This window comes from Pleurodeles waltl, chromosome 4_2 (assembly GCF_031143425.1).
Source record: "Pleurodeles waltl isolate 20211129_DDA chromosome 4_2, aPleWal1.hap1.20221129, whole genome shotgun sequence".
Taxonomy (NCBI): Eukaryota; Metazoa; Chordata; class Amphibia; order Caudata; family Salamandridae; genus Pleurodeles; species Pleurodeles waltl.
The window spans coordinates 126,719,846-126,735,392 of NC_090443.1; the positions used below are offsets into that span (position 1 = coordinate 126,719,846).

General features: G+C 39.9%; 1 protein-coding gene across 1 annotated transcript in view; it reads left to right on the forward strand.

Moving 5' to 3' along the window:
• Positions 1–15,320, forward strand: part of IGFBP6 (insulin like growth factor binding protein 6) — a 241,703-nt gene extending 226,383 nt beyond the window's left edge. Inside the window, exon 4 of the mRNA XM_069230935.1 lies at positions 13,886–15,320. Within this exon, the coding sequence (XP_069087036.1) occupies positions 13,886–14,005 (120 nt within the window). The 3' untranslated portion in view covers positions 14,006–15,320. The remainder of the gene's footprint in view (positions 1–13,885) is intronic.
• Positions 15,321–15,547: the final 227 nt, after the last annotated feature.

Below are 15,547 nucleotides of genomic sequence, written 5' to 3' on the forward strand. Positions count from 1 at the left end.
CGCCACATTTTTCTGTAAGCAGTTATGGAGACACCTGCACCCAAATAATGGTAGGAATGTTGGTACTGCCCAGACTTGAAAAAAATAATAATCTACTAACATACAGTGCTGCACGTTGATGGGCCTTTGACAAAGTGAATGGTACAAGACAGATAGCTGGAAGTAGCCAATGAGCCAAATACAGACAAGAAGTGAGGCAAGGTGTGCCTGGGAGTTAAGATAGCGTTGACTAATACTTATGACATATCTGACTAGTGCATAGCAGACAACAATTAAATTAAATTAAATTAGAATTATCCTGAGTGCGACACTCAAAGTTGTATATGTATGTCATGCAGTGTTAGGGTTCTTAGTTCTGTTAAGGACTGTCAAGGGGTTCTCAATGTATGACATGATACGATGTCATGTTTGATGTGATAACTGTATGATTTACTTGTTTAAAAAACAATATAAAGAAATTAGAAACACAACATAACATATTAAAACATTCAAAATATAAATATATGCATTATAAATAAATATAATTAAATGTAATTGAAAAAGTAATTAAGTCAAACATAATGTAACAAGTATAAAAAACAAAAAAAAAAATTGTAATAAATGCACTTCCTTTACTACCTGAAAAAACACGAACCAAAACACCTTTAAAACAAATCATTAAAAAAGCAAATAATACAATTAAAACCATAATGAAATAAAACAAAATTAAAACAAAACATACATTAAAAAAATCATTTAAAAGGGTTTATTTTTAAATATACTTACCAATGAATAAACAATTTAAGTACAACACATATTTTATATAGCAAATAATCAATTCAATAATTTACATAATTCCCAATGTAATATTTAATTACATTAAAAAATAATTTGAAAACACCCCAAATTTGTATTAATTAAATAGCTTCCCACTGTAGTCCCCTATAAGCCTAAACAGCGGTTACTATTATAGTAATAATAACACCTAAAATTAAATTAATACTTAAGCTGCTTTTAAATTAATAAAAAAACGATATCCAATGCAACTATATTAAAGTAAATAATATTACACCCTTCTATAATATGCTCTTCAGTATATTTGACTTGACAATATTTTTGACATAATATTCTTTCAACTCAATATTTTTGAAACAACATTCATGTCATTCACCTGCTGAAGGGCTGCATGGGTACAACCAATAGCACCTACAAACAGAGGAAAGTAAGCAAAGCCATACAATTCCCTTGCCACCCTTTGCCTTCATGCCAGTGACCATGGTATGGTAATAAACTAGTGCACTCTTCTATTATTGAATCTTGATACCTAAAGTAAACATCAAGAATAGCTGAGCTGTGAATACCTACACTGTCAGAAATAACCCTCTGAAAAGAGTAAGTGGACATGAAATAGTGTGCAGCCAATATTTTGACAAATGCAGGGAAACCTGGGATCAGGCTGTAGGTGAATCAAACTCCTGCACCCAGTCTGCTACTATGTCAAGGATCCACTCAGATGAAAAGCAGTATCTGGCGATGACTGCTTCCCTGGACATGCCTAAGATGTTGATCATTTGCATGTGAACTCTCTCTCTGCTCCTCCAGTAATAGTTCCTCAAAATGAGGGACAAAGGTACTAACACATTCGCCGATATAGTGAAGGCCAAACAAATTGTGGTTAGTCTATTTGTCGCTCATTGTTGTTATAATGATTTTCACCTATGGATGGGTGGGGGATTACACAGTCAATACTGCATCGTCTTTGCATTAGATTGGTTGTTAGTGTTTTAGGCATACTTTAAATATATATGATTATTATTTAAACCAAAAAATGTAAAATATGGGGGGGTGTTACAAAACCTATGAGTTGTCATGTGAGGTACCAGACTTACTCGAAGGCTGAGCTGAAGAACAGTAACTACTGTTTTATGCCCTTCCTAGTTGCAGACATTTTAGACACTCCACCTTGTCCATCCCATATTTACTACAAATTCATATGTGTATGTGCGCAAATATCTCTGCACGTGTATTGGAGACCTCTGCACAGAAAAGATAGGAGTGGCGAAGGTGGAGATTCACGCCTCTTGATTTGTGAGTGGCATTTTGTAGTATTTGAGTAGTACTAATTTAGTAGTTCTCATTTATTAAAAAATGCAGTTTGCAATTAGGCCCCTAATGTGTTCCGTTTTCATTTGATTTTGTCAGTTTATTAAGAACCTTCTATATGTTGTTAAATGTTTTATCTAGGTCAATGTACTTTATGCAAGAGAAAGGTTTCATGAAATACTAATGTCTACATATTTCAGTTGTATGATTCCTTTTTCCCATGGTGTCTGGGACATAAAATATTGACTATTCTAGGCGAAGTCCATGATGTGTGATGCATTTCATCTCCCTGTGCGATTAATTGTAACATACACCTCTGAACTACTTCACTGTGTTCCTTTTTTACATATCATTTGTTGCAAAAAGCTCTACTAGACAGCTTTAGCATCACAAATCCCTGAAGCAGTAAGCCCATGCTACCATGTTTCTGATTTCATTGCTGCAGACCAACAAGTTATACTTTCCTGTTCAGGACACTCAGTTCGTGAGTTTGTTCAGAGGTAGTCCAGAGGGATTTTTTAAATGCTCTTCCCCAGAACAGTACTAAACTCGGCTGGAGGAGGAAGCTCAAATGAAGCATACTGTTTTTAACATGGGTGCGCAGTGCCAGTTGGTGGCAGCTATTACAAATGATGGGGTTTAGGGCTTTTCCCTTAGACCCCAGTGGTTAGAATATCTTTTGATCTTATTGGTAGAGTTTATGGAGCCTGTCATGACTGACATATCTAACAAACCCTCAGGTTTGAGGTATATTCAATGATGGTGTAGTTTACATGACAGAATGGACGCCCCAGTTTGGGGTATCCAGTGTGCTCATATGGCCACTTGCTCTCATCTATTGCAAATTGGTGAGCCATTTGTTTGTGTTGCATATCCCCTGTTAAGCACTGACAAAACAGATGCAGCCCTAGAAGTAATCTTGTATTGGCTAAAGGCCTTCTGAAGCTAAGTCACATTCCCCAGCATCAGTTCCTTCATCACTATGAGTCCTGAGACACTGGAGTATATGAGACCTTTAGTTACCAGGGAGTTGGACTGTACCCACTCAAGCATGCCTTTGAATTTGGTTGTGTCCCTCTAGATTACCTAGTGTGGTAATAGATCTGAATGGCTGATTAGCTAGCTGGCTTGTGCCACTAACTCTAGATGTAATTTGGTCTTTGAAATCAAAATATCAGTTATCTTTTTACTTGAAGTGGAACTCTGTGCATTAGAAAAGAGGAAAGAAGCCTGCCTAAAATTTGAGTGCTGCTGCAACTCAACATCCTATGCTTTTCCAGTCTCAGCCACTGTTGCCTAGTCCAACAGCAACACCAGCATCACCCCTGTACTGGCACTGGTGACATATGTTGTTGTGACAGGTCACAAACATATGGCCTGATGTAGAGTTTGGTGGACGGGGGACCTATTCAAAAATGTGATGAGTACACTGTCTGCCAAACACATTCTCCACCCATTCTCTTTTTAGTAGGGTGGACCATCCTGATGGCTCCATCATCAGAAAATGTACTTTGATAGCCCAAGGGAGTAGGTGCTGTTGGACTATGGGCGTCAGGCTCCCCAACTTATTTAGAATGGACAGTTTGATGATGTTTTTTTCTGACACTCCCTATTTAGAGCAGATGGTCTAATGTATTTTTTTCCAACAGAAAAAAAATAATGAACCCTACACCATGGGAGTGAACTCACAGAGTATTGGGCCTATAGTTTTTTGTTTTTCAGAAATAAACTTCTGCTTTGGAAGTTTGTTTCTGAAAAACACATAAATTTGGTGTGTAAACATACACAAGATGGTGGCTGCACACCATACTTCAAGTACCTTTGCTGGAACCACGATGGCGGCTTCTATGAATCCACAGAGATCACCACAGACTCTACAAATCTGCAGTTTTCTGTCAATCAAGGGCCCTCCACCACCATGACAAACAGTTTAAAGTCTGCCAAGAGCTAAACCAAGTCCATAGTTTTGAAGAAATGCATCCCTAAGGCTGTGACCCCTTGCAAATCTGTGACAACGCCTACACAAATCCAACCAGTTATATAATCCTCAACTTTCCATCTAGCACTTTATATATATGCCCATGGCCTTGAACTGCACAACCTCTGTGTCACCGCCATTCCCCTGCATTTACTGCTTCAAAAGAAACCGTAAATGTATGTCCACTTAATTGCACCAGCCAAGATCATAGTACCATGCAGCACTGCGAAAAGCTAATAGACAGGTGTTGGATGTGGCCCTCTCTGCAAGGTCACCCCAAACTTTTTGTCTTCACCCCTCGTGTTTTCTGAAACGGTCTTGATTGACTTTTAGGACTCTGTGCACTTCACCATTGCTAACCAGTGCGTACGTGCTTGTGCTCGCTCCCTATAACATGGTACAATTGCCTTACACTTGATTGATATAATTAATTTACTTGTAAGTCCATTGTATGTGTACCATGGATACCCAGGGCCTGTAAATTAAATGCTACTATTCGGCAGCAGCATTTATTGTGCCACCCACTAAAAGTAGCCTTTTAAAACATGTCTCAGGTCTGCCATTGCAACCTATGTTGCAGTGTTAAACTGCCAATTTGTTATATTTAGAGAGGCAACAGGCAAAGGTAACAGAATAGACACACTCCCTTAAATGACTCTACAGTACACAGTGTGTAATAACAATCAGAATATTTTCTTCTTTCTTTATATTGTTTATTCTCCTTCATACAAAAAGTGCAGCCAACACGTTTTGCCCAAAGCGAGCGTCCTCTGGGCTGAAACATGTATAAGCCATACAGTAATTCTTCCATATTTAAAAGAGCAATGAAGAACAATATCTTAAAAAACAAAAAGATACATAAAGTGAAAAAATACTCAATTGAATGCATCTCCAAAAACACAAAGTGATATAACAGAAGGATATAACCATACCAAATGTCAGAGTGAGACATCATAGTAAAATTCAAACTAATACAGAGACAAAACATTCTATAACAAAAAAAATGATCCTGTTGGCAAAGGGATAAACTCGCAAAACTGTGACAAACACCTTCAGAGCTGATATACAACTCCAATAACAGAATCATCCAAACAAAGTAATTAGCCAATTAAATAAATTCATTTTTGTAAAGAAAACAGGAAATTTACACAAACAAGCCATCTTGGATATGCAAGTTAAAGAACACAGTCAGAGAAAAAAAATGAAGACACACAAAAAGAAACACCTACAAATGAAGCAACTAAAAAAGAAAAGAAAAAAAACACAATAATATGAATCTACATACAAAGATAAAAAAACATAATTATCACCAAACATTCACAAAACGTCCAAGCAAATCTCATTCCCACAACAACATATATGGAATATCCATCAGATTATCCTCAATATTCTTACTATAATTTGTCTTGGGAAAATATCCAAACATGATACATGTAGTGGAAACTACACTTTTTTCATAAAACACACTATAACAACTAAACTTACAACCAGAATGAGTCCTCCATATTACAACTTGTAGAATATATCCCCAAATGTAAATGAAAAACAGCAAGCACATCCTATCCACGTGCATGTACCAACACCAGCACTACTAAAAAATGAACAAGCAGTATGTTAGGAAAAACTTATGCGTAGTCTAAAAATATTATTTTGCATGAAAGAAGAGAAAAGACATCACACTCCCAAATAGAGATAACGTTAAGGGAATGCAATTTTGTGACCCAAAACCAATAGGGCCAACTCTGGACATAGGGCCAGATGTAGCAAAGGGTTTTTCCCATTCTGTGTCAATGGGAAAATGTGTTCGTACATATGGCCCATAAAGTGCTCCCCATCACCAAGACAAATTGAGACAGATCATAATTTGATGCCCCAAACACAACAAGAAGCCCAAAAACACCTTATATTTAGAGTGAACGTTGGGTTGTATATCACTGTGTACTCGCAAAAAATGTCATAGCGATACTCACCAGTACTCAAAGTACAACAAATTCAAAGTAGTTCAACAACCCAAGCTACAGCTTTCTTTATTGTCTTTGAATATTGCATAATATGTTATGAAAGTGCGCATCTATTCCCTACAAATAATTACTTAATAAAAACACCACCACCATTTTGTAAACAAAAAAATCCAAACACAACCCCAGGTGCATATACCTGACCAAACATTCATGCCACCTTGTTTGGGATCACTCACAAACAACGAAATAACCCCAAAACATCATATAAAACAAACAATCGTTATGTATGTACCTGTGTTCGGCATGAGCAACTCATCCTAAATCAAAGTTTCCTGCTACAGTTAACAAGCATTTGCAATGCAATGGGTCTTGCATTTTTGAAACAAGTTAATTGTCATCTTTTGACAGCATCGCCCACAAGAAGAAAAAAAAAAACATGAGTGGAAAGTGAAAAAAGTCGACTTAAAATAAAAAAAGTTAGCTTAAAAAAATAAAACTTTGCAGTTTTGTTTGTCTGTAGGGCACTTTTTTGCCAGTAACAAGCCTTCTGGTTGCGGGGCACTGGAAGTTATAACAAAATAGTACCTTGATCACGCCGGGAGCAGTGGACGGGCACTAATTAAGTTGAAATCAATTAGTGCTTGAGCCCTGCTCCACACAGAAGAACGGAAACGATACCAGACATGCCTTGATGAATTACGAGGCTGTAAAGAAGAGTGGCACGCAAACCAACAAATTGTGAGCGACAGACGGTCTCTAAGCACTTTACTGAACACAACAGTGTCTTGCATTCAAGACGTATGCCCTAGCGCATGGACTCGCAGACTCGACCCTAAAATAGTCCTTATTCATTTTTTACAGCCAACAGCCCCTCCAACAAACTAGGTTATTGCCCATATAAGCACAATATGAGATCTATGAGCATACATTGGTGGAAATAGAAAATGGGCAAATACTACCGTATGAACGTCGCTTGTAGCTGTGCTGCAATGTTTGGAAAATATAGGAATTATGGAAATAGGAAACAGGAGAGCACTACCACTCAAATCTATTGTAGACACATCTGCCATCTTTGGAGATATGTCAAAAAACATACTCCTAAATAAAGCAATATCCACAACATACCAACCCTAGGCAGGATAGGGGAGCAAGTATAAACATTAGCTACCTAATTACTATACACTACATGGCAAACAAATTAATTTGATAAAAAAGCAATTGATTTTTCACAGCGTAACCCCATACCATTATCAGCATATCATGAGACAAAGAGAAAAAGGCAACACCTTATGTATTAACAAAATAAATATTTCCAATAAATAAATACCTACTCATGTACACTACACAACCATAATAATTAACATCATAGAAAAAAAGTTGGGTATGCACAAAGACACCCATACCATAATCCCTAGCAATACAAGGACATGCATTGAGTACCTAACTTGTGCGTACTGCAGTCACTACAATCTATATCAAACCATATCATCATTCAGAACAGTATGAATAAATTCAATAAGCAACACCTCGTACACCATACCAACGTAGACGCTCAGGCGATGGCATGTCTAAAAACATAAACCAACCGGCATCAGGCAACAAACCATATCATGATTACAACAAGAGAAGACTTCTCAAATCTTCTTCTCCCATTTAGTTAATAAAAAATGTATAATGTCACATATTAAACTCCACAAAAGCCTGCAAACTACTGACCCATGAATAAGAGCAGGGGATGGTAATGAAAAACTGTCATTCACTGTTTAACTCAATGAGTTGTAAGTAAATTTCAAACAAGATTAAAATGGGCAATGCCTCCTCAATATGGGATTATTCAAAGTGTCATCTAAAGTTAATAACACCACACCAAGTCACTCAGTAATGGAACAGTGCAGACCAAAGCGGACTAACTGAAAAATAGAGGGAAATGAGAAAACCCAAGCAGAATAACATATACCATTCAAGCAATCTCCCAAGGAGGACATATCTCCCAAGGAAGGTAAAAGGCCCCAAAAGTCCAACCCCAGAGCTCCCACTTCTTGAGAGGACAGGTTTGAAAATGCAAGGACTGCAAATGTTAGCTATATGAACAGCCAAACAGAAAATGTTTCATTAAGGCATTAAAGAAAAGGAAAACACAAAGCAACTATAGGAAAGCCCATGGACATAGTCAAGAGGAAACTTCTTAGAGAAAATGACGTAACTCATTACCAGAATTTAGCCTTTTCTCTACAGAGCTCAACCTGCATATCTATTTGGCTTCCAACTCCTGAAGGCGTAACATTCTACCACCCCCCTTTTGTACAGCAGCGCTACATCCACCCCGTGAAACTCGAAATGAGCTTTATTCACATCTTTAGCACAGTCATGTTTGACAAAAGAGTAGGTAGCATCAGAACTAAGGGCCAGATGTAGGTAGGCTTTTGTGCCTCGCAAACAACAAAAAACGCCGTTTGCGACGCGCAAAAGCCCTCACGCGATGCAGAAACACATTTTGCGAGTCGGAACCGACTCACAAAATGTATTTCCGACTCGCAAATAGGAAGGGGTGTTCCCTTCCTATTTGCGACTCGCACCGCAATGTAAGTTGATTTGTGACCGAGAAAGCAGTCGCAAATCAACTTGCAGTTACCATCCACTTGAAGTGGATGGTAACTCATTCGCAATCGGGAAGGGGTCCCCATGGGACCCCTTCCCCTTTGTGAATGCTCACAAAATAATTTTTTCAGAGCAGGCAGTGGTCCTATGGACCACTGCCTACTCAGTAAAAAACCGAAACAAAAGGTTTCGGTATTTTTTTCTATTTGCAGCTCGTTTTCCTTTAAGGAAAACGGGCTGCAAAGTAAAAAAAAAACTGCTTTATTTAAAAGCAGTCACGGACATGGTGGTCTGCTGTCTCCAGCAGGCCACCATCCCCGTGAGTGCCTAAACTCGCTATGGGGTCGCAAACTGCGACCCACCTCATAAATATTTATGAGGTGGGTCTTTGCGACCCCATAGCGAGTCGCAGAAGGTGTCTGAGACACCTTTCTGCATCGCGCATTGTGAGTTGCAATTTGCGAGTCGCTTTGACTTGCAAATTGCAAGTCGCAATTTGTGTTCTACCTACATCTGGCCCAGATAGGAAGGCTTTTGCGCCTCGCAAACGGCAAAAAACGCCATTTGCGAGGCGCAAAAGCCCTTACGCGATGCAGAAACACATTTTGCGAGTCGGTACCGACTCGCAAAATGTGTTTCCGACTCGCAAATAGGAAGGGGTGTTCCCTTCCTATTTGCAATTCGCACTGCGATGTAGAGTTGATTTGTGACCGCGAAAGCGGTCGCAAATCAACTCGCAGTTACCATCCACTTTAAGTGGATGGTAACTCATTCGCAAACGGGAAGGGGTCCCCATGGGACCTTTCCCCTTTGTGAATGCTCACAAAATTATTTTTTCAGAGCAGGCAGTGGTCCTATGGACCACTGCCTACTCTGAAAAAAACGAAACAAAAAGGTTTCAGTATTTTTTCTATTTGCAGTTTGTTTTCCTTTAAGGAAAACGGGCTGCAAAGAGAAAAAATAAAATCTGCTTTATTGAAAAGCAGTCACGTACATGGTGGTCTGCTGTCTCCAGCAGGCCACCATCCCCTTGAGTGCCTAGACTCGCTATGGGGTCGCAAACTGCGACCCACCTCATAAACTTTGCGACCCCATAGCGAGTCGCAGAAGGTGTCTGAGACACCTTTCTGCATTCCCTTTTGCGAGTTGCAAATTGCGAGTCGCTGGGACTCGCAATTTGCAACTCGCAAAAGGAAACCTTCCTACATCTGGCCCTAAGGCACGCCACGCGATGTTCCTGTCTACGTGACCGGAGCTCACATGAGGTGCTCCCTCATAGATCTTAACGCAGACAAAGTAATCACATACACCACAAAGCATGTCTGACAGTTAATAAAATACCTGATGATATATTTAACTGGAGTATTAATTATGAACTCTTTTGTTCTGTTTAACAATAGATGGCATTTATTACAGTTACCACGTGTGAAAAAACCCGGACTTCATTTCAGAAAAGTGCTCTTGTTCTCCATTTGGGGTAGTCTCATTGTTTTTTATAGTTTATTTCTTCGCAAACCGGGTCATTTTTCAGAAAAAAAAAAAACTTGGGGCTTGAAATATTTTCTACTAAAAAGTGGTATGAGAACTGACAGGAGACCAGGTCATACCTGCTTGCCCATCAGCCCAAGGTGCATTGCCAGACTGCCATACTATGTATTATCTCCTGCTACATTTTTCTCTGCAGCAGCAAATCCTGTTCACACGGCACCTCTTTGGAAGGGTGTCCAGCCTCGTGGACCCCTCCTCGGCTACAGCCTGAAGCTTAGCCCTGCTGTGGATTTTCGACTACAAGCAAAGTGACAAAGTCAGAATATAGAAATTTCACAGTGACTTTATCCAACAGCTCCCTGAGGACAAGGCGTCCTTCCCAGACACCGCTGGCTGCTGAACTTTACCTTCTCAGTCATTTTCTCCAAACCTTCTTCTAAGTTTGAAAGTAAGACGAGACCAGGCCCAATTTCTTGTGTATCTGGACTGCACTTCATCGCAACCAGCCATAACGTTTGATTTTTCAACAGTCTTGCATGACTAAATGTTCACGGTTGCCACTTTGATATTTGAGCACTATTTTTCACTGAAAACTTTAAAAATTCATAACTCTGGTTCTACTGATTAGATTGCTATTGTTCTGTTGTCAAATTATGTCTAAGTTGATGTAGGATTTTTCTTGTGTTGTGTTTTCACTTTATTACTGTTTGGGTGCTGCATAAATAGCTTACACATTGCCTCTAGGTCCAGCCTGACTGCTTTTGTGCCGGGATCTCCTGCCGGGATTGTGGTTGTTGCTTGAGAAGGGTTCACACCCCCCTCAACCAAAGTGTCATTATTTTACAACAGGTGTTCCCTTGCATTTAATATGAAGCACACCTTTCAACTCTAACTGCACAAGAAAAAAATTGAAGTCAGATTGCCATTGTTCAAGGTAGAAATATATTTCACTCAGTGCTATCACATGCTTTGCTGAACATTGAACGTTTAAGTGAAATTCAGTAAAATATGTTCAATTTGTTGGTGGTAATAAATGTTTGTCTATTTAAGTATAGCTTTATTTTTTTAGATTCATCTACAGATATATAGACGTAAATCTATCTATATAAGTACTCACTGAAAAAAGCAAAGGTTGCAGGGACATTAAAGTTAAGAAACTATAACTCATGGCCTAAAGTTACTTAAAGGCAAGAGTTATAGTTTCTTCAGACAAGTATAACTATATGTGTAACTATAACTGCTGAATTTCTATGGTTTTGTGTGGGTAAAACTTGAACCTAATTATAACATCCCTGTAACTTTTTTTTTCAGTGAATTTGTATTTTTTTAATGTAAAGTAATATATAGCTACTGTACGTTAATATACACGTAATATATAATTACCCTCGCATGCACCCATCCCAGTGTTGTGCATGGTTTTTAGCCACGGGTAACTGTGGCTTGGTGTGAGTTGGTGTATTTTTTTTCTTTTTAATTGTGCTTTGGATCCATCTCAAAGTTACACTCAGGGTCGCACTGAGCACTGTGGATCCTCGTGTAGTCCAAAAAATGTTTTTGGTCACTTGCTTGCCCATTACGGGATCCTCAGGGACCCTTCCATTTGTCCTATGGTGTCAAGATACCTGCATCCTGGCCCCTTATGTGTTTTTACATGTTATTTTTCCCTCCCCAACCCAAGAAACAAACAAAATTGCAGCCGCCATTTTCCTGTCAGGTTGCTGCCAGCTAATCACGGTCTTGCTTTTCGCCCAGATCCGTGGATCCCCTGCGAGTGGATCCACATTGTCCCTAAATATCTATAGTTTTTCCCTTTAATAACTCCAAAACTACTGAACTGATTTACACCAAATTACAAAAGTGGCTCTTTATAGACCAAGATCTAGCTTTCTGACATATTTGGTGTCATTAAGTTCAGCTGTTCGGGGTAGCCATGTCTAAAAATTTCAAAATCCCCATAGTCACTGGATGGGGAAGAAGCCTTTTGGGACCGTCCTGTTTTTCTCGTGCCCCACTTGAAGAATCACCCCGAAAGTTTCCAGACAGCAGCTGAGCTAACTTGCATACTAACTACCTACTGACTATCATCAGTAAGTAACATATATATATAGTTATATTTATATATAAAATGAATGGCAATAATTAACATATAACTCAATGCAGATCTGCATATATGCCAAGATATATTTTTATGGTTTCCCGTGCATTAGTGTAATACAAATCTTTGTGTCCTTCTTTTGATTATTTAACTAAGCCCAAGATACAAGGGGTTAACCCTGCAGTCAGATAATAACAATTGCAGAGGCCTCGTGACTACTTGCACTTTTGTCTCCCTTTGGAAAGTCATTGTAACATGCAATCTGTGAGGCAGTAAACCGTGTTTTCTCATGTCCTGCCTGTACGAGGGTGATAATAAAGAATGTGACCTTCAAACTTTAGTAAGATGTGAGCTCAATTTATTAGTACCCTTGTTCTAAATAACTGTTATTGGGAGATACTTATTTTCATTAGCGTGGAACGGCCTATGTAATATATATTCGAATTTGCAGAGTGCCATAAGCTGTTTTTTACCATTTGACTGTGGGTGAATAAGGGGAATTGGCCAAAAGTAAATATCTTTGTCTTCAGAAGAGCATTCATTTGGTCTTTCTTTTGTTTGAATGTCACTTGTGGCAGCCACAGGCTGACCTGCTAAATCTGTTTCTTGACCACCGGGGCAAACAGAAAGGCCTTCACTCTGCCACTTAGCAAGGTTTGTGGATCCAACCAGACACAAAAGAAAGAACCGGAGCTACAACTATACACAGGGGATGCGGAGGGAGGGGCAGCGCTGGAATAAATAGGGGGGGGGGGCAACAGGAAACGTTACCAACACGGTCTCCAACTTTCAGTTATTGCACACCACACTGGGGGTACTTCTGGATATGGATATCCACAGGTATGGCCATCCCAGCCCTGATTTACACACAACGAATTTGGAACGTACATCTTGCATCAAGGGGAAAGTGAGGAATCTCACTCATCACAGAATTCGCAGATTTTACCAAAAAGTGCCAGCAGTCAGTTTCCCCAGCAGCACTACTCTTTATTTTAACCTTATCCAGCTGTCATTAACCATGGACAGGGTCGGGCTGAGGCAGAAAAAAGGCCAGGGCGCCATAATAAAAGTTGCCCATATTAGGGAATTAAAAAGCTAAAGGTGTGACCCACGTGTGTAAATCTGGCCAGTTTTGATTTTCTAAAGACAGCTTTAAAGTTGTTTTGAAAGGCATACGGCTGCGTGGATTTGACCTTGCTGTGGGCAACGTTTGTTTTAATATCAGGGAAATCAACAGTAAAACCGACCCAGCATCTCATAAAACAGCCCAGAAACAGTCCCCCCCCCCACCACCACCACCACCACCACCACCACTGCCACTCCTGTCAAATCAGCCCAACTGGCGCCGCCTAATTGCTCTACTGGCAAGTTCGTCCCTAACCATGGGTCGCATCAAGATGTGGGCAAGGGGACAGGGACCACCCATGTTGAAATTCTTCTCACGCAGTGCAAACCTATCAAAGCACTAGTTACGCAACTTACACACGTTCTGTGCATAAACAAAATACCAGGTGATTCAAAAATAATGATCTTAGGAGCAGAGTGGCTAATAACACTAACACACACAGGCATACACACATAATAATACAGACACTTAATTGCTAGCACAAGTGTTAACATACACACATGGACAAGAAAAATGCCATTCTCTGTTAACGTTTCTTTTTTTCATTTTCCCCCAAGTGCAAGTCATCGAAGGGGCGAGGGAGAGGACGGTGCTGGTGCGTGGATAACATGGGGTACGAGCTGTCCAAAGCCACATACCAGATGGGAAATTTCCACTGCCTCGCTGGGGCCAACTGAGTACTCTACTCTCTGCAGCGCCTTGCTATTATGCTGACATTTTTTCGCAGATGCTTATTTTTTAAGGGGGATAATAGGATGGAAAATTCGTTAATTTACAAGCAGAGCAAGACAACTGTGCTAACGGAGGCAAATTTGGTCAGTGGGAGAGTGAGTATAGTGAGTAAACGTGGTGGGTCCTCCATAAAAGGCAAATAACTGTGGATGAGGATGAGTTGTGGCGCTATACATTTGGAGAGTTGAAGTGTACTTGGGGTTGGGATTACTTGCATGACCTGTAGGGGCGGTATTCATTCCCTCTATGCTTCCTGGTGATTGTTGTGCTAAAATATGCTTGCAAACCACAAAGGAAAACAAACATTGATATGTCTATGGTTCACAAAGTATGTTTCAAACCGCTCTAAGAGATATTGCTGCACCCATGCCTTGATACACGTGGCTTTTCACCAATGGCATAGTATATTGCTTCAGTTGTGTTAGTATGATAGTTGTAGGAAATGGCCAGCCCAACACTGGAAGAGCAGCACCAATGACATTCCGGATAAGCTTCTTCATGAACAGAGAGCCAAAACGGTAGCAGTGGGGTTGATTTACCTAGGTCATTCTGGGAAACCCTCAGAAATGGGGCATAGACTGAGGTGTTGTGAAGCTAGAAGGCATTAGAATCAATGGTTCTAAAGTGGTGCCTACAGGACACTTCAGAGTTGCACCTTAAGGAAGCTTTCCATGACGGGAAACCACTGTCGGCCCACCATGACGGAATAGCTTTGTAGATCAACTGTGAATGGAGACAGGCTTAAGATCCGGTGTAATGGAAGACCAAATGTTGGCTCACGATTGCTGTGGACAAGCAGTAAAGGGGGCAGCATTTGAGGTCCTCCACAGTTTTGCAAAAGCAGTGATGCTTATTGCTTACTACCATACTGTTTTATCTTCTTTGCCCTTCTCTAGCACAGACTCATTGTGCCTTACAGTAACACACAATGAACTCTCTGAATCATGCATCTTTCACACTGACTACCAGATATCATCCATCATTACCATCTATTGACAATCAACAGGAAGCACTGCCCAGTGGCTTTGATAGACCTCTTCTCCATGGAGTGGCCGTCTGGATCTCTATCACAAATAAAGTAGTGTTGCACAGTGTTTGAACCTCTTTACAGATGGACATATCAGCTACCTGTGGGTGCTTTAGTAAGTTCTTGCAAAAGGCGGTTTTCTGATGCGCAGCGTTTGGTATATTTCTTGTAATTATTGCATGCTTCATTTCCTCAGTCATTACGTGACAATAAAAAAAATCTGATTGACTTTTCTGGTAGGCTGGTAAAGATTTGTGGTTTCGCCGTAAGATATATTAAGCTGTTTATATTTTATTGTAGTAGCATTTACGTAGCAGTTAAAACCTTTAGCAAGGCACACATGCTGTTTCATAGATTGCTTAGTTGGTAGGCTATGGGTTGTAGTGGGGTCTACGTCGAAAGTATTTGGTATAGTTTATTAATGCTAGAGCGGTGCTCTAATGCTGTTATATTTTGTAGG